This window comes from Chrysemys picta, chromosome 1 (genome assembly GCF_011386835.1).
Source record: "Chrysemys picta bellii isolate R12L10 chromosome 1, ASM1138683v2, whole genome shotgun sequence".
Classification (NCBI taxonomy): Eukaryota; Metazoa; Chordata; order Testudines; family Emydidae; genus Chrysemys; species Chrysemys picta.
In genome coordinates, this window is record NC_088791.1 from 347,403,959 (window position 1) to 347,423,788 (window position 19,830).

General features: G+C 53.6%; 2 protein-coding genes across 9 annotated transcripts in view; both read right to left on the reverse strand.

Moving 5' to 3' along the window:
* Positions 1 to 3,672, reverse strand: part of ARAP1 (ArfGAP with RhoGAP domain, ankyrin repeat and PH domain 1) — a 222,196-nt gene extending 218,524 nt beyond the window's left edge. For 6 of the 8 annotated variants that reach the window (XR_010597928.1, XR_010597926.1, XM_065581836.1 and 3 more), the window contains exon 1: positions 3,517 to 3,672. The gene's annotated coding sequence lies outside the window, so the exon portion shown is untranslated. The remainder of the gene's footprint in view (positions 1 to 3,516) is intronic. The other 2 variants (XR_010597927.1, XM_042840214.2) reach the window with 2 other exon arrangements.
* A 14,190-nt stretch (positions 3,673 to 17,862) lies between these two features.
* Positions 17,863 to 19,830, reverse strand: part of STARD10 (StAR related lipid transfer domain containing 10) — a 46,213-nt gene continuing 44,245 nt past the window's right edge. Inside the window, exon 6 of the mRNA XM_005292194.5 lies at positions 17,863 to 19,181. Coding sequence (XP_005292251.2) covers positions 18,954 to 19,181 — 228 coding nt within the window. The 3' untranslated portion in view covers positions 17,863 to 18,953. The remainder of the gene's footprint in view (positions 19,182 to 19,830) is intronic.

The window sequence follows — 19,830 nt, forward strand, 5'->3', positions numbered from 1 at the left end:
ACAGGGCTTCCATTTCTACCATAATTTCCCATAAGGAAACCCACCAGTTACTCCTTCTGTTTAAAGAAGACCATGCCATTCTGGATTCTTAGCAATACTTATTATTAGATTAGTGCCTGAGACCAGAGCCCCACTGTGCTAGGTGCGGTACAAAACCCTAGAATAAGAGACAGATGCTTTAAGAAACAACAGCCTCACCCACCCCAGGCCCATCTGTGGAAAATGAACACAAAAAAAATACAAGCAAGAAAGCACCAAATCTCCCAAGACACACCAAGCTCCTAGGCTGGCCAGTAAGAGATACTTCCTGTCACTCTTTGCTACCAACATCAAACAAAAGATTCAACCGTTGCAACGATCTGTGGTGGAGACACACCAGATGACCAATCAGACATGTGTAACAAATACATTGCAACCCCTCCCAAGGCGGAGTAAAACACCCACAACCCAGCTGAGATCTCGCTCCACAGGGCCTCACGAAGGCGAATTTCACTTCTGCAATGGGAAAAGCGGTTCATTGGAGCTGCCCACCTGTGGACGTCACTACAGCCAGCTGATGTCTTTCCATTGCATGCAGCGTGCCTCGATCAGCCTTTCTGCTGCGTGCAGCTCACACTTGACAGTCAAGCTGCTCGCCTAGTGCAGCATTTCCGATTATAAACACATACCCCCCAATCATCACCTCCACACAAACCAGACATAAAAATCTCCCAGTGTTTGCAACAAGACAAAGGACTTTGCGAACCCCAGCAGGGTGTTCTCCATGAGACGCCTGCAGCTTTGGAACCGACTCCCTCTACTTGCTCGGAAATCGCCGCAACGTGTTGACCTGCCCGGCACCTGCAAGAGTGCAAGTCCTATCTATTTACCCAGGCCCTTGAGGAGAGAGGAGCTGATCCTTGAGCAGGAAAGAGGAGTGTTTGCTAGACTTGATGTTTACTTGCTTGTGGTTGTGGAGTAGCTGCCAGTTTTCGGTTGAATTTGGTTCTATTTTTAATTGTGGTAAAAGCACCTAGAACAGTGGAGGGGGGGCCTATTTTGGTATAGTATACATCCAAATTATTTAACTCAGTACCAATTAATAGCCAGAGCTAGGCCTCAATTCTCTGTGGGCAGACCCCTTTGGGGCTCCATGCCGGGGGATCGGTCCACGTGTTGCTCATTACAGGGGCTGCAGTTTAGCTTTGCTTCAGAGTAGTGTGGTCTAGTGGATCAAGCACCAGACTGGAACTCCAACAATTGGGGTTCTATCCTTAACTCTGCTACTAGCCTGCTGGATGACCATGGGCAAGTCACCTTATCTGTAAAAATGGGGATAATGAAATCCACCTTCAGAAATTAAACTGTTTAATTTTTAATGTAATTTTAATTTTTTTTAATTGAAAACTGTGACGATCACCACTGTCCCTCTGAACAGGGAGCATTCTGCTGGCGAAGGGACATTATTTTATGAGTGAATTCTATTCCATGAGATTATATATTAATTCACCGGTTCTTGCAGTTTGTGCAAGACACAGGAGATCCCCCCATGGTGCAGAGGCTTCAGTGGGGTTCCGGATAGGTTACGGGGTTCCATGTGCACGCTGCTCATTGCAGGGTCAGTGCCTCTGTTTCTAGAGACAGATCCAAAGCATTTGCCCAAACCCCCTCCAAACCCAAGGTGCTCAGCACAGGAAAAGAACAGGAGTGGGTGGGCAAGGTTCTGTGGCCTGCAATGGGCAGGAGGTCAGACTAGATGACCATGATGGTACCTTCTGGCCTTAAAATCTCTGAGTCTATCCTACACAGACCAGAAGAGAACCCAGACCCCACCCATCCTCAAGCCCCGATCCTGCCATCGGATTCATGGTGGCAGAGCCACCTTGCACCCGTTTCAATGGGGCTCTGTGCTCAGGTGAATGCAGTTTAGGACAGTCCATACCTAGACCTCTTTATCTAGGATGAATTAATGCCCTAAGGAAGCCCCAGATGATACAGAACCCAGCAACCCATTTGCTAAAGAATGCAGGTAGTTCTGATCATATCACCCCTGAGCAAACAAACCTCATCTCTCCACCTGGGCCCCCCATTCACATGACCCCGTCCTATTCAAAACCCTGACCAGCTGAGATCAACTCTCCCTCTGCAACAGTCTCCAGAACGTAGAAACCAGGAAAGGCGGGCTCATGAGAGCAGGGCACGGAACCTTAAAAGGAGCCGGCCCCAGACTGTGGAACTCACAGCCACAGGAACCAAGAAGGACCCCTCTATAACCAGCCTCCCCTTTTCTATAACTGACTGCAAAGTTCATCCCTTTGCCTTGGCATTCCCACCCTTACACAAATTCACAAACTATACATGTTAGCAGGGGCTGTTTTACCCCCTGCAGGCTGGGAAGGAAGAGCAAGTGCGTCTGTGTTTATTTCTATTCTGAAATACTTGGGGGGGGGGCACTCAGATGCTGGGGTGGTGATGGTTGGGGATCTCTACAAGCCGACAGAGAGAACTGAATTTGCAGGCCAACTTATGTCCTTTCTTAACCCTTGGAAGGCCATACCGCTGCCCAGACTGCCGGGCCAGACCTTGTTTGTATGCGTTAACATAGAAATGGAATTAAAAATCATAAAAAGAACAGGAGGACTTGTGGCACCTTAGAGACTAACAAATTTATTAGAGCATAAGCTTTCGTGGGCTACAGCCCACTTCTTCGGGTGCGAAAGCTTATGCTCTAATAAATTGGTTAGTCTCTAAGGTGCCACAAGTCCTCCTGTTCTTTTTGCGGATACAGACTAACACGGCTGCTGCTCTGAAACCCGTCATTAAAAATCATAGGTTGGGGCCCAATTCCATTCTGCGTTACACAGGGTAACCTGGAGGGCCTGCATCCGTTCCCCTGGGTTTAGTCCAGAATCACAGCAGTGGAAACGGGATCCGAAGCTGGGCACGAACCCTTTCTCTGCAGCGCGCGCCTGTCCACTTCCAAACTGCTGAGCAAACAAACTCCTGCCCAACCAGATTTTTAAAGCCCTGTTGGGAAACATGGCTGGAAAGAAAGAAATTGACAAGGAGGGGGGGGGTCAAAAAAAAAGAAGAATGCCTGCTTTGTTCTTGGGTCTCTCACACCCGGAGTCTGCTGCTTCTGTTTAGACAGCCCTCCATGGCTGCTGTTTACCGGGTCCTCGTTTGTAGCCTGCCTGGGAGACTTGGACGTTTCCGAAACCAAGTTTTAGCCGAGCTGAGGCGCTTGACTGAGACATACCCCCCCCCCGGCACGTGGGGAGGGGGCGGAAGGGGTCCTGGGCAAAGCGGGTTGGATGGGCTGCAGGAGGGGGGTTAACCCCCTGCAAAGCCCCTGTTGGCGCTCTGCAAACCAGCGCCGCCTTTGCAGATTCATCTCCCTGCCTGGCTCTCCTCGTCCCCCCGCCCCAGACAGTGCCCGTCCTCCGGGGCCAGAGAGGAGGTGTTGGGGAAAGTTTTGGGGGGGCCGGGGGGGGAGAGAAAAGCAGAGCGTAAGGCAGTGAATGGAGAGAGACTGACCTTCCTCTTCCTCTGCAGGCTGCAGCCTCCTCCTCCTCACCGAGGGAGGCTCGGAGCAGGGCACCCCGGAGGAGGAGAAAGCCCTTCCCAGAATTAAATAAATAACCATATTTGCATACGCGCACCAGCAGCCCTTCCCCTCCCCTTGGGAGCTGCTGCAGCAAAGGGACCTTTGCTCTGCAGTTCCTCCCTCTGCCCCATGGCTTTGGGCTCCTGGGGCTGGCTCTGGTCCCGGAACTTCCCCTTTCTCCCGCTCGCCTGCTTTCTGTGATGCTCCATGTCCCTGTCCCTCGGCTTGGCTTTATTCCTGCCTTGGTGCCCGCTTTCCCCTCCGCGCCGTCACGCTGTGGCACTCCTCCCGGCTTCCACGCTGCGCGCCTCCTTCCCCCTTTTCTCTAGCGCCGGCCCTCTCCTTCACCTAGGGGGACCAGACAGCAAGTGTGAAAAATCGGGTCGGGGGGTGGGCGGTAATAGGAGCCTATATCAGAAAAAGCCCCAAATATTGGGACTGTCCCTATCAAATCGGGACATCCGGTCACCCTACCTTCACCCCATCTCTCACACCCATCTCTCTCCACTCTCCTTGTGTTGTCTGTACAGTATGACGTCGTGCCATGAGGCCATCGGTCCGGTTCTAAGCCGGACGGGCCTGGTCCTGCAAGGTTTGTGTCCCCCCAGGTCCAGCCTGATATAAAACCGGGCCTGGTTCTGTCCGGATTCATCGTCCCGAGCCCCGTTTTGAGGAGCAAGCGCCCCCACCCCTGCTAGCATGACGTCGCACGCATTGCAAGGCCACACCGGCGGGGATGGAAGGGCGCGCTCTCGAAATGGGGGTCCTTCCGTGCATCACACCAGCAGGGATGGGGTCATGCAGGCGGAGGATGTCCTGTGTTCTGGGGATGTGCCCGTGCCCACCCTGCCATACAGTTTAGGAGTCTGCATCCTGGGCCATTGTGCGAGGTGCTGCCCAAACACAGAACAGAGAGTCTCTGCCCCCAAGGAGCTTACAATCCAAGGATAAGACCAGAGACAACAAATGGATACAGTCAGAGTGATGCGGGGGAAGTACAAGGAAACAATGCGACAACGCTGGTCAGCATGATTGTCAGTGGTCTTATTTCTCTCTCCTGCCCAGGCACTCCACCCACATTCGCTGCCGTTTTTTCCTGCAGAATTGGGGGGGGAGGGGAAGGGGATTTGTCCCTTTTATTTGCTTTTTATCTGGTTGAATTTACATGCCCTGTTATTTCTTTCCCCTGTGAATGTGGCCTGGTGGGAGCTGCAGCCTGGAATTCACTAGCCCCAGAGAGCACTGCGGGGTTGGCAACTGTTACAACCATTCTTAAAACCCTGAGTCCTGGAGTCATGTGATTGTATTAGAATCTTAGCTATCTTTTTTTTTTTTTTAAATAAGTGCCTGGCCCTCCTGGTTGTGGAGAAAAGCTTGAAAATGTGACCCCAGAGCGACCTAAAGCCTCAGAAGCCAGCGGGCAAATAAAACAACCCCAACTTTATTACTTTTTAAAAATCTCGTGATTTCTTTTAGGCCTGACTCTGGATTTTTGCCTGATTGGGGTGGGCAGTACAGGGCAAGGTTGGGTCTGGGCCTGGCTGGGGCTGGACAGAGGTTGAAATCTATCCGGCTCACGTATAGAGAAACGCACCATGGCATACATCTACAAGCGAGGTATGTGTTTCCCCCGCTCATGCACACGGACTTGTACTAGCTTTCCTCGAGCTAGCACAAGTAGAAACAGCAGCGTAGCTATCAGAGGGCTGAGTAGTGCCAGGTACGTACCCACTGGTTTCACAGCTCAGCCAGGCCTCCAACAAGGATACCATGACTACACTTCTATTTATACTCACACTACCACAGATCTGTGCAGGCAAGCAGGGGAATCACGCCCCCAGCTCGTGGTGGAGACATAGTGTTATAATGATTCCGTTACTTGAAATTGTGTGTCCATCCAGACCAGTGTAGAGGGGTGCCGCATGTCCACACACAGCCACCCTCCAACCAATTCATTATGGGTAAGGACAACTCCACCTAGCTCTTACATAGCTTAACCATCCATAGAGCTCGAAATGCTGGACAAGGAAGGAAAGTATCATTGTTCCAATTGTACAGCTAGGGAAACTGAGGCACAGAAAGGTGAAGTGACTTGCCCAAGGTCACCCAACAGGCCAGTGGCAGAGCCAGAAATAAAGCAGTGATCTCCAGGGTCCCACTCCAGTGCTCCAGCCCACCTCTTCTCTGCACAGAGGTTTGTTGGAGCAGCATTCACACTCAGAGTGAAGGTGTACCAATTTGTTTCCAGTGCAAACTGGACAAATCAGCATTTTTAATGTACAAACTAACAGGTATTTGGCACCCATTCCGTGGCACTGGGTATGGCATTGCATAAGCTCTTAAAATTGCATGCATTGCATCTCAGGAAACAGGCACCTCCTATGCAACAAATTACAGACGCTCAAAACAAGTCCCTAGGAACCCTTGAAGGGTTCTGTGGTGGAGACGTGACCTGAGCCTTTCCTGGGTCTCCAGGGTTTGAGGCTGCAGCTTTGGAAGGGTGCAGGAACAAACAGCCCTGCTGGAAACCAGCAGCTTCAACTGGCCCTTAACAAAGCTTCTGTGCGGGAATTCCTTTTTATTGTTCAAATGCAGGCTGGTGAGGTTATGGTGCCCTCGCAGCTCCTCCTGAGGGGTGGCGGGAGGCGGAAGCAGGGAGTTCTCGCCCCGGGCTCCCTGGCTGTTCTTGGGGCGGGGTGTACAGAGGGTGATTCAGGCTTTTCAAGGTGCTTTACGGGGGGACATATCCCAGCCCCTCCTGCCCAGTTCCAGGGTCCCACCTCCCCCAACCCACTGCTCTGCCCCCCACACTCCCTCCAGCCTCCCACAAGTACATGCCCACATCCCCCTCCCCTCCTGGTTCCCTTTCAGAGTTTCCAGTCCTCCCAACCCCCAACTCCAGCCTTCACAACTCCTGGGCCTCTCACACACAGCTCCAGTCCCCTCCCCTGCAGGCCTCGCCTCCCTCACATCTCCAGCCCCGACAACGGCCCCACACCTCTGCCTCCCCTCAGGCCCTTCCCCCATCCTTACAGCCAGAAGTTCCCACCACTGGGCAGCATGGCTTCCCTGGGCCTTGCCTAGGAAGGGCAGAGCTGGGGCCAAGCTACCTTAGTGCGCTGGCCAAGTGGGGAAAGGGCAGCGGCCCTCTCGCAGAAGGCTGCAGTCTGCAGAGCCTGACCTAGGGTTGAGAGGTCCATGGCCCTGGCCCCTTGACGATGCCTTGGACAGTAGCTCCCACAGAGATTCAGAGATGCCTGCTGGGTGAGCTTATTGGCTAAGGGTCCGTCTACACTGCAACATAAGCCCAGGGTTAGGAGAACTGGAGTTAGCAGACCCCAGGTTTGTTAACCTAGGGCTTGAGCGTCTACACTCGTATGGAACCCCCGATTAGGACTTGTTGAACCTAACCTGGGGCTCCAGCGTCTACACTGCATTATGCAGGCCCAAGTCAAACCACCCATACCCCAGACTTCCTACGCCCACCCCCAGTGTGGCCACTCTCACCCTTTGTTCATGGGGCCGTGTGGGAAAACTTGACTGTCCAGGGGACAAAGAAAGTCAGCCCGTGAGATACTTTTGGTGGATTCCCAGAGCATGAGTCCAGGGGGGGCTGCGTGTACTCAGCAAAGCAATAGGGCTTGAATCCCGGATCCCAGCTAGACTTAAGCTCGGACCCTCCATCCCCGGGGGGTGCTGGGACCCTAGGTTAGCGCAATTTGTGTGTTGATGGAAGGGGGGTTAGGGTTGAGCCTGAGTTTGAACGCTGAGGACACACTGCATTGTAGACATCCCCTCAGAGACCTAGAGGAGCTGGGAGGAGAAAGGAGCCGTGTGAGGAGAAGAGGGACACTGGGAGGGCAGAGCTGCACATGGGCTGGGGGTGGGGGGAAACAAGGGAGCCAGACAGAGCCAAGCCCCAAGAGGGGGAACCACGGAGCGGGCAGAGCGGAGGAGGTGAGGGAAGAGAAGCAGGGAGTGAGCGTGGTGGGGCGGGGGGCCTGAAGCCTGCTTCATGATATAGGGCTCTGAGGGTGGAGTGGAGGGAGGGCGTGAGCTCCCACTTGACTCTGAAGGGCCAGCAGGGGGCATTGCTGCTCTACTCCAGAGGGGGAAGAAGTTTAATGGGCACACGCACCTCCTGTCGCCCGGGGGCAGAGGCTGTTATACCCCCACTAGGGGAGAAGACTGACCCAGGGAAGAGACTAGGCAACAGTTTGAATTTGTGTTACCCCCAGAGGGGCGGAACTTTTGGCTGAGGTGGACAGCTATGCTACCCAACCAGCGAGAGGGAAACCGAGGCAGCAACACCCTGACCACAACAAGAGACAAACCCCTGTCACCGAGCAGCTTGTACCAAGCTCATGAGCGCAGCCCTGTGGGGTAGCGGAGGGACCTTCGCATCTGGCCGGTGATCCAGTTGTGCGTGTACTGGCTGTTGGGGGTGCTGCAGGTACTGGATTGACAGCCCCAGAGGCAATCATTGCTCCTACGGGAGCCAGTTTCCTCCTGCCAGCCTGCCACGTACCTGATCCAGAGTGGCCACCTCTCAGGCTCAGGGTCGCTTATTTATCTGCCTTCAGGCTCCTGCCTGGGACCGCCAGCATGGGGGCCAGTTAGTAGCAAGGGGGTCTGGGGCTCTATGCTAGGGACTGCTGGGAACTGGACAGAGACCAGTGCCAACTCATTTCCCCGCTGGTCACCCAACAGCCGCTAGCTGGTAACGACCTCTGGGGGCTCCAGAGCCGGGCGAAGGCCTCGCTGTACCCCGGCACTGCGCCCCGAGCCAACCAGCTCACCTTCCTTAATGAAAAACAACAAAACTCATATTTCTAGATTAACAATCACTTATGTTTGAGACTCCTGGGCGCCCTCTGGTGGCTAATGCAGCCTCTGACCATGGCTGGCATCGGCTTTGCCCTGCACCAGTGGGTGGACGGAGCGACCCGCTTGCTGGAGAAGGCACGTGCTGGGGTTACCTTTGCACACCAGCGTAAGACGCCTGTTGCGTTCCCTTTGCCCGGTGCTGCCGCAATCCTCTCCAGAAAGCTGCCAAGCGGGTCCAGCCGGATTTACTCGGTGTCGCTATGGGGAGAAGGGGGAGGTTTCGGTGACGGGAACACGGGTGGGCGGGGAGGGTTGGTTTGGCAGGTGTTGCTGGCCGTGGAACAGGGCCAAGGCAGGTGGTAGGCTGGTGAGGAGCAGGGGACACAGCAGGAAGGTTTTGGGTGGGGGCAGAGCGGGGAGGTTCAAGGGGAGAGGGAGGTTTGGCTTGACAGGTCTGTCCCCTGAACCAGGCCATGCCCATCGGGAGCGCTTGGGGCATGGGGTTGGAGGGTGGAAGTGGACAGCTAGGTTTTGGTGTGGGACGGTCGGTCTGGCAGGAAGTGGCCAGCAAGTGGGGCCAGGCCTGCCGGGGAGGAGTGGGAGAAATGGGCAAGGAGAATGGAGAGGGCCAGTGGGAAGCAGGGGCTGGGGTGGGATCAGGTTTGGGGAGCAGGGGACACTACCTCTGAGGCCAAGCCGCCTTGATACTAGATCATTTTCTTCTTCCAGCACCAGGAGCCTCTCCCCCATTTCTGATCTATGCCCTTCGGTGCCCAAGGTGGTAAAGTCATAGTGGGCTGGTTCCCCGGGCCCCTTGGGGCAGTCAGTCTGGGTTATGGGGCGGCCGGCTCTCCAGGCCCCCTAGGGGCTGGCAGTCTTATCCGGCTCCCCACACTCAGGGCTGTGGGTCTCACCAGCATGGTCTGCAAGGGGCCTGTTGAGTTTGTGAGCTCCAATCCCTGCCCCTCCCACTTCTGATACAGACTCGGCACCGATCTTCTGAGTGCACGACCCTACGAACTGCACGGGACACAAGGCGCGCGCAGCGTGGCATGAATGGGCCAGGAGACTTGGGGCGGCACACACAGGAGTCAGTGGAGTCGAGCGGACAGAGCATCTCGTGGGGGACTCAGCACCGGCCAGGTCTGGACCCAGTCCTCTTCTCACCAGACTCGAGGGACTAGAGCAGGGGTGGGCAAACTTTTTGGCCTAAGGGCTGCATCTGGGGATGGAAATTGTGTGGCGGGCCATGAATGCCTGGTGCGGGAGGGGGACTCTATGGGGCATAGCATAGGGGGCTCTATAAGGGATGTTACTGAGGTGGGGTGAGGGAGGACTCATGGGGTGTGGTGTGGGGGGGCTCTATAGGGTGGTACCGGGGCCTCCTAGGGACCCTGCCAGCAGTGACACCAAGACGGCCGTACCAGACACCGCCACTGGCAGAGACACCCTAGCTGGGAGGGGTGTGCCCCCTGGGCGGCTTCGAGGCTCTCGGGGGTGGGGCTGTAGGAGACCGGGAGGCGATTGGGCGCGCTGCCACATGGGGCAGGGTTCCGATCCCGGGAACAGCGCGGAGAGCTCCCACCTGTGCAGCGTGGCTCGGCCTCTCGGAACATGGTGCTCATCCAGCTCATCCTGGGGAGCACCGGGTGGTCGGAGTGGGGCAAGCCCCCGACCCCGCTCCCCGGTGGGAGCTCGAGAGCTGGATAAAAACATCTGACAGGCCGGAAGCAGCCGGTAGTTTGCCCACGGCTGGGCTCGAGCATAGGAACAGCCAGACTGGATTAGACCCAATCTCCATCTAGCCCTGGCTCTGACCCCCCAGATCCTTTTCAGCAGTACGACCACCTAGCCAGTTATTCCCCAGGCTGGAGTTGTGCATTTAACTTTTCCTTCCTAAGTGTAGTACTTTGCACTTAAACAACAAGAAGTCCGGTGGCACCTTAAAGACTAACAGATTTACTTGGGCATAAGTTGTCGTGGGTAAAAAACCCACTTCTTCAGATGCATGGGGTGAAAATTACAGATGCAGGCATTCTCTACTGACATGTGAAGAGAAGAGAGTTACCTCACAAGCGGAGAACCAGTGGGTTTTTTTTACCCACGAAAGCTTATGCCCAAATAAGTCGGTTAGTCTTTAAAGTGCCACTAGACTCCTTGTTGTTTTTGTGGATACAGACTAATATGGCTAGCCCCTGGTACTTTGCACTTGTCATTATTGAATTTCACCTGGCTGACAGACCAATTCTCCAACTCATCAAGGTCATTTTGAATTCTAATCCTGTCCTCCAAAGTGCTGGCAACCCCTCCCAGCTTGGTATCACGTGCAAATTTTATAAGCATCCTCTCCACTCCATTAGCCAAGTCATTAATGAAGATCTTAAATAGTACCAGACTCAGGTCTGAGCCCTATGGGTCAGTCACTGGATACACCCTCTCTGTTTGACAGTGAACTCTTGATAACTCTTCTTTGAGTACGGTCTTTCAATCAGTTGTGCACCCACCTTATAGTAATTTCGTTCTCCCACATTTCTCTCCGTTGCTTACGAGACGGTCATGTGTCACTGTGTCTAAAGCCTTACTAAACTCAAAATATATCACATGACTGCTTCTCTCCTATCCACCAGGCCAGTAACTCTGTTAAAGAAAGAAATTAAATAGGATTGGCGTGATTTGTTCTTTTCAAATCCATGCTGGCTAGTCCTTACAACTGACAGAACAAGGAGCAATGGTCTCAAGTTGCAGTGGGGGAGGTCTAGGTTGGATATTAGGAAACACTATTTCACTAGGAGGGTGGTGAAGCACTGGAATGCGTTACCTAGGGAGGTGGTGGAGTCTCCTTCCTTGGAGGTTTTTAAGGCCCGGCTTGACAAAGCCCTGGCTGGGATGATTTAGTTGGGGTTGGCCCTGCTTTGAGCAGGGGGTTGGACTAGATGACCTCCTGAGGTCCCTTCCAACCTGATATTCTATTATCCTTTAGATGCTTACAAATTGCTTGTTTAATGATTTGTTCCAGTATCTTTCCAGGTATCAAAGTTAGGCTGACTGTCTATAATTCCCTGGGTCCTCTTTGTTCCCCCTTTTAAAGATAGGTACTAGGTTTCCCCTTCTCCAGTCCTTGGGACCTCACCCATCCTCCAGGAGTTCTCAAGGATAATTGCTAACAGTTTTGAGATTGCTTCCACTAGTTCCATAACTACACTAGGGTGAATTTCATCAGGCCCTGCCGCCATGAATACATCTAGCATATCTAAATATTCTTTAACCTGGTCCTTCCCTGTTTTGGCTTGTGTTCCTTCGCCCTTGTTGTTAATATTAACTGTGTTGAGCATCTGACTGAAGCAAAATATGCATTGAACACCTGAGCCATCTTGTTGCCATCAATTATTAGCTCTCCTTCCCCACTAAGTAGAGGACCTGCACTTTCCTTCATCTTCCTCTTGCTCCTAATGTATTTAAAAAAAAAAAAAAAACTCTTATTGCCTAATAATATATGGAGATATACTGATCTCATAGAAGTGGAAGGGACCCTGAAAGGTCATCGAGTCCAGCCTGTTACATCCCTTGCTAAGGATCACTCATTTTTTCATTATATGCTTGTTCTAGTCTTTTGTACACCTCCTTAGCAATCCATCCATAATTTTCATCTTACTAGGAACAAATACCACTTAACCCCCAGCCCTCACTGCTGTCCCAGAGACAGGTTCAGGTTGTGATCTCAACAGCCATCTCGCCTTGTCTTTGGGGTGAAATTCTCCCTCCCTTTATGGAGTCCATGACATGGTGTCAATGTCCAAAAACTGTAGGGACCAGAGAGCATTTCCCTATACCTACTCTGGGACCAGGGAACCCACTTCAGCCCTATAAAATTCCAGAGCCACACGTCCAACTGCCCCTGAGGACGATGTACAGACCTGGCTGAGGAGATGGGGTGAGTCCACTGGCTCTCAAATCTCTTTGGCATGAGACCCCACTTGGATCAAAGCAGAGGAGTTCAGGCCCCACCTTCCTGTGTGTTACAGGTGATATCCATACGTTAGCTACTAATTAAATATGGGTACTTACAGTGAGAATGGCCAGTACCCGGACATGGTTCAGCATGGTGGATGAGCTTGTCGCGGTGCATGGCCCTAAACCAGGTGGGGAAAGTGAGTCCAGTTTTCATTTGGAAGAGTGACCCAAGGGGAACAGGGCTCATGGGAGATCATTGGAGGAATGGGGCTCCAAGAGGCAACATTTTGGGGGTGGTGGACAATAGCCTGGCAGGGGACAGGGAAACCCAGTAGGTTATAAGTAGGTGGAACAGATGGCTTAATTTCATCCTAACAGTGAGATATTTCAGGGTGTGGAATAAACTTCCAAAGAGAAATAACAACAGCACCCTCCCCTGGACATTGAAATCTGGACAAGACAGAGCTTTGGTCTGCCAATTTCTCTAAGGGCACCAGAAACCTTCCCTGTAACTCAGCACCCCGAGATTTCTCAACACCCTTGGGGCTGCTTCAATGACTTTTCAATCGCCAGGGCTCACGGCCAAGCCAGGCTGCGCTCTGTGAGTCACTGTATCAAAACACTTTATTCCAGTCGTCCCCTTGCCTCTCCTGAAAGTGCTCCAGACGCTACATCTCAGGCTGTTGCTTCCTACCCGCATTCCGAACCTCTCTGGGGCCTGCTGGATAATGTCTCATTCTCTGCTGGTGTCTGAGCCACTTCTCTGTTGATAGGGAAAGGTCTGAAAACAAGAACGATATAGTTACAGAGGGGCTACGTAAGTGCAAAGGGGAAAGAGGCCAATCTACTCCGAGGAGGGTGCGAACGCCCAGAAGGCAGAGGACGCATGAAGCACGACACAATGTGCAGAAGGCAATGGTGGTCAGTGAGATCTAACTGGGTGGGGAATAGTATCTCAAGGGAAAGACTAGAAGCCTCATTATTTGGGACATTTGAAACCAAACCTGCACATTACACCAGAGAACGTACCTAGGGAAGCAATTCTTCCAGGACAGAGGGGAAACAGTCCACTAGTAGAATGAAGAGATTCAGTAATTAAAAGTCAACTGGGAAGTCCATATTCATGCCTATACCTCATAGGTGGCAGCTAGTGTTTCGTGCACGTACGCACACCCACAGCTGGTAGGTTCCAGGGTGGGTGTTCCAGGGTGGGTGCCCAGACTTGCACCTGTTCAGATCAGTGGTGAGAAAGTAGGGTCTGCACTAGAGCATTAAGGGATTCTGGGAAAGGGCTACCCCATTCCATAATGCTGTAACACCCAGGGGTATGCGTGTGTGTGTCTGTCACTACCCTCTGTTGGGCCAGGGAACTCAGATCTATGGGATGGAGACACACCCTTGGGCTAAATTCCCAGCATAGCCTAGCCCAGGTGTGAGCATCCCCCCCTCACAAAGTCCTGCTACCCACCTGACTGTGTCTTCACTACATAGCCCATGGTCTCTGGTGCTGCGATTCTGTCCCAGGCCGTTGTGGAACCGGTCTCTCCTGGGGGAGAGAATTGTGGGGCGGCAGCGGGGGGCTGTCAGCACTCAAATGATTTTGCCCGCGTCCTTCCTGCAAAGCGGGCGAGTTCCAGCCTGAGCGAAAGCAGCGCCCGGACTCCCCGCTCCCACCTGGGTCAGGGCTTCACACCCCTCCACGCCCAGCTCAGAGATGTGCAGGCGTGGATGGCAGGGGAAGGCTAAACCCCAGTTCAGAGCCCACGTGAACTGTGCCGTGAAGTCATCCCCCAACAGGGCTAAGGCTTATAGACTAAATAACTCTCACCACAAGCTGGCAGGACTGGACGGGATCTGCTGGCTCAGAGTCCAGGCCCTGCTCTCACAGGTACCTCTGTCCTATAATCCAGTCAAAATTAATCATCCCCTCCCCCCCACACCCCACTTCTGCTGGGGTTCCCAAACCTCCCTCCTCTGCAGGCTAGAAACCTCCTTCTGCCTTCCAACCTCCCTTACCTAATGCTCTGTTCATCCCCGGTTGTTCTTGTGCCAACACTGCCCTTTGGCTTCAACCGTTCTCCCTCCCCAGTGCAGCCATCAGATCCCCTCTCAGCTTCTGTAGGGCCAGGCTCAGCCAGTCTCCTCTCCTAAGCCAGGCCTGCATGCCCGTATCCTCCTCATGGCTCTTCTCTGCCCCTGTTCCACTTTGAATTCCTCTCCCTCGAACCCGGTGCCCAGAACTGAACTCTCTAGCCCAAGTGAGGCTTGGCCAGCAGCCTTGCGAAGGGCCTAAAATCCCTTCCACCGTCCCACTAAGGGGAGCCTGCTGCACGCTGGGAACCTCATTGGGGCACGCTAGGTGCCAGTGATGGGCTTTCAGACCATTCCAGGCTGGTTTGGTAAGCGCCCAGTTTTCCTGCACCTCCTTTACTTCCCCGTCCAGCTTCGGCTCTAACAGACATGAAGCCTATTGAACCTCAGCCTCTCTCGCGCTGTACCCCGCCGGCTCGCAGGACTGCTCTTTCCTGTCCCAGGGAGAGAGGAAGAAGGTTTATCCGGTAACTGGAGCTCACCAGCTGTCTCCTGGAGCTCACCTCGGGCAGCACTGCTGGCCGGGCTGAGGAAAGACGGGTGCAGTATCAGCGTGCTGACGCCAGCCTGAAACAGCAGACATCACACCCCCCCAAGCGCCGGCTGGTAGAAAGGAGCAGCGAGTCTCCCTTCTCCTGTTTCCTCCTAGCATCGACTGGGAACCAGCGAGCAGCCTGGAGAGGTGAGAGCAGCCCGAGCTGCTTCCGGCCTTTAGGGAGAGCCTTCAAAAGAGACAGAACTGGCTCTTTCTGACTTGCAAGTTTCCTGTGTGCTGAAGTGAACAGATGTGATGGCTTTATAGCAGCGGAGACGGAGGAGTTACAGCATTAGCCCATTAGTTTCAGCACTTGCCACAGAATGCTCTAGAAGCACCAATCCGTAATCACGACTGCTCAGTTGTGGGTCAGAGGGCCTCTCCTATGAGCATAACAACAGCCACACTGGGTCAGACCAAAGGTCCATCTACCCCAGTATCCTGTCCGCCGACAGTAGCCAATGCCAGGCACCCCAGAGGGAGTGACCAGAACAGGTCATCATCCAGTGATCCATCCCCTGTCGCCCATTCCCAGCTTCTGGCAAACAGAGGCTAGGGACACCATCCCTGCCCATCCTGGCTAATAGCCATTGATGGACTTAACCTCCATGAACTTATCGAGTTGTTTTTTGAACACCGTTATAGTCTTGGCCTTCACAACCTCCTCTGCAAGGAGTTCGGCAGGTCGACTGTACATTGTGTGAAGAAATAACAGTAGTATTTGTTTTAAAGCTGCTGATGATTAATTTCATTGAGTGACCCCTAATTCGTGTGTTATGAGGAGTAAATAACACTCATTTACTTTCTCCACACCAGTCATGATTTTATAGACCTCTATCATATCCCCCCTTAGTCATCTCCTTTCCAAGCTGAAAAGTCCCAGTCTTACTCATCTCTCTTCATAGGGCAGCCATTCCATACCCTTCACCATTTTTGTTGCCCTTTTCTTAAGCTTTTCCAATATATCTTTTTTGAGATGGGGCGACCACATCTGCACGCAGTATTCAAGATGTGGGCAGGAGCGCCGCCAGCTTTTTTGCCGCCCTAGGCGGCGGAAGGTCCCGCCCCCGAAATACTGACGACGACCAAGGCGGCCAAAGATCCGGCTGACGCGGTCGCTGCCCCCCAAATGTTAGTGCCCTAGGCGACTGCCTAGGGTTACCTAATGGGTTGTGCCGGTCCTGGATGTGGGTGTACCATGGATTTATAGAGACACAATATGATATTTTCTGTCTTATCATCTATCCCTTTCTTCATGATTCCCAACATTCTGTTCGCTTTTTTTGACTCCCACTGCACATTGAGTGGATGTTTTCAGAGAACTATCCACAATGACTCCAAGATCTTTCTTGAGTGGTAACAGCCAGTTTAGACCCCATCATTTTCTATGTATAGTTGGGATTATGTTTTCCAATGTGCATTACTTCGCATTTATCAACATTAAATTTCATCTGCCATTTTGTTGCTCAGTCACCCAGTTTTGTGAGATCCCTTTTGTAGCTCTTCGCAGTCTGCCTGGGACTTAACTATCTTGAGCAATTTTGTATCATCTGCAAATTTTGCCACCTCACTGTTTACTCCTTTTTCCAGATCATTTATGAATACGTTGAACAGCACTCGTCCCAGAACAGACCCCTGGGGGACCCCACTGTTTACCGCTCTCCATTCTGAAAACTGACCATTTATTCCTACCCTTTGTTTCCTACCTTTTAATCAGTTACTGATCCATGAGAGGACCTTCTCTCTTATCCCGTGACGGCTTACTTTACTCCTTACTCCTCTACTACTTACAGCTCACTCCTCTTCTCCCTTTGCCTCCCGCTGCTAGGGGCCTGGGCTTTCGGAGCTGGCCAGGTACAGCGGTTGATCAGGTCAATGGACAGGAATACTTTAGTGCACTGGAAAAAAAAAAATCTTTGCTTCAAACAACAGAGTTAGCTGCACTCTAGGACTGGCTAGAGTAGATGGGGGGAGGGATAGCTCAGTGGTTTGAGCATTGGCCTGCTAAACCCACGGTTGTGAGTTCAATCCTTGAGGGGGCCATTTAGGGAACTGGGGTAAAAATCTGTCTGGGGATTGGTCCTGCTTTGAGCAGGGGGTTGGACTAGATGACCTTCTGAGGTCCCTTCCAACCCTGATATTCTATGATTCTATGATCACAGCTTCCCCCCTTCCTGGGCATCTGTCCCAGTTGACCAAACAGAGACTTGGCTTTAGCTCCCTACTCCTACCCCCCCATGTGTCTAATTACTCACCGACGTTTACCAGCCAGTGCCTACTGCCTCCTATTCATTTATGATTGGTCTGATGCATAGCTGGGGCATCAGCTGTGACTACAAAGCTGGGATCGGGAACAGCCGACGCTCCAGTGCAGGTGAAGGTGTTTGCAGGGGAAGAGGAGGCAGGTAGCGGGGGCCCAGCAGAGCTCCGTGCTGTGCGATTCAGGTTGCAAACACAGCAGGGGAAGGTTTGTATCCCAATGAAACGCAGCAGGGCGCGTCATCTTAGCATACCCATCTCCAAAGCCAGAATGCTGGGCCCCAGGTCAGTGGATGGGAACCCGTCACCTGTAGGGAACGTGCAACCAAGGGCAGGGAGAGCACGCAGGTGTGTCATAGCGAATAAAATCCACAGCCAAGCGTGGCACAATCCAGCCTGAGACTTCACCGGAGAGCAGGGCGAAGCCAAGCAGTGACAGGCAGCTAGAGACTCCCCTCCCATGAGCTGCTGGACAATAATCTGAGCACATCCCCATCCACCGTCACCTCCACCTGGGGCGAGTTGCCAGGTCGCTTGGAGAAGGCAGCGGGTCTGATGACGCAGGGGGCCCGACGGGTGGCGACCAAGCGGTAAGGAAAACGCCGAGCCATCCTGCTTGCCTGATTTATTCATTTTATTCCTAAATAAACTGCTCCAGTACAAGGTACAAAATCTCCTTTTCCCCCATGAAAATGAACATGGGGTTTTCAGGGAGTGCTTTCAAGGAACCCGCTTCAAAATCCAGATTCAAGGCCTCTAATTCTAGCGCAGAGAAAATAGTCAGACGTCAAGCCCTCTGGGTCCCCTCTCACAGGAGAGCCCAGGGCCCCTAGGGGTCCCACCCTCTCTGGAGAGTCCCAAAGCAGCTGGGGACCCCCCCTAGGGAGATGGGGCCGTAAACTGGTCCCAATCAGAAAAAGGCAGTTCTAACCGTTACAGGATAACAAAGAAAACAGAGACGACAGCCATTTAACGACAGGGGGAGCATGCGGCTTTCCGGGAGCGCCAGTCCTGCTTCAGTCATCTCGTTCACCAAAGGGCAGGTGTTTCCCAAGCTCTCCTCCCTTAGGGGAATCATGCCTAACACCCCCCAGGCTCCATTCCCTGCTCCCTGTGGGGAGTGACTCTCCCTGGACGCTGACGCCCGTTGAAGGTTCCTGCCCTCTGAGAAGGCAGCGCCCAGCCTGCGCTGCCGGGCAGACCGGGAAGGTGGCTCACGCTCCCAGAAGGCCCCGCAAGGTTGATTTTGAACATCGCTCGGCCTATGGTGACCGTTCTGCAGTGCCGCGGATTCCCCCCACACCATGCTTTCCTCAGCCAGGAGAGAGACAAGCTTCCCCTCAAGCGACGGGGCATCCATCCTGCTCGGTGCTAGAGCGCTGGCGTTCCCACTGCCAACCACTGAGGCCTGGACCCTGAAAGGTATTTCGACGCCTAAGTCCCAGTGGGAGTTGCACCTTTCAGGGTCCGGGCCTAAAGTACTAGCCTTGGGGAAATCCAGATTTCTGGCATCAAGGGCGGGACAGTCCCTCTCCCATCCCTGGCCTGCTTGAGAAATGCCCGAACAGCAGCCCCGTTAGCCAGGGTGGGGAGCGATGGGGCGGGGGAGCGTGTTACACGACCTGCACTGGATACACAGACAAAATAAACCCGGTTGGGCGAGTGTGGAGGGGTGAGGGGCTGGGGGGGGGAAGCGAGGGCGGCTCAGTTGACGCTGTCCTCGTCGCTGCCCTCGCCCCTGTCGTCTTTGGTCTCGGACAGGCTGCTCTCGTCGATGTTCTCCAGCGAGTCGGCGTGCTGGATGGAGAGCTCCGAGAGCGCCACGGTGGGGAGGGTGCTCTGCTCGGGGAACAGCCAGGGCTTGAAGTGAGGGTTGTGCTTCTGCTTCCAGTCGGGGTACTTCAGGCAGGCTTTGTACATCTTCTTCATGGCCTGGGGGAGCGGGCAGAGAAGGCAGGAGACAGGTCAGAGCCACTCGAGCCATCAGTGAATGAGGCATCTGCACCTAGGGTGGCAGATTGGGTGCTACTCAAGTGTGGGCTGGCTGCCCCTCCACCGCGATGGAGAGTCATCCGGGTCCAACCTAGGCCTATGGGGAGGGGGAAGTACGCTCAAGCTTTGCCGAGGACTGCAGATTGTCTCGAGTGGCCTCTGGTCAGAGCCCAGGCTAAGAAACATCTAGGGACCGGTACAGGGTCAAGAAGGCTGCATCACGGCTGCATCTTCCCACCTGGATGCTTTCTGCAGTCAGCGTGGGCCTTAACCCTGGCTTAGGAGGGGCAGCGTGGCTGACTGAATCAACCCTGTCGCCTCGAGCCCATCCGTGAGGCACCGCTCTGACCAGCGAGCCCAACGGAGTCCACGGCAGACCACAGGAGGGTCACACCTGCCTCTGAAGGCCTGCGAGCAACACCGAGTGCACCGGTACAACTCAAGGGATTTGCAGCCTGTTGCTGGCACGTCAGTGGCTCCTCCCCAGCCCAAGTGGGCAGGGATTGAAGTCCATCAGGTGACCTATGTGAACTGGGCAGTGGGGTCTCATCCTAGTTCAGGGAGAGGCATAACCGGACTCCGAAGGCAG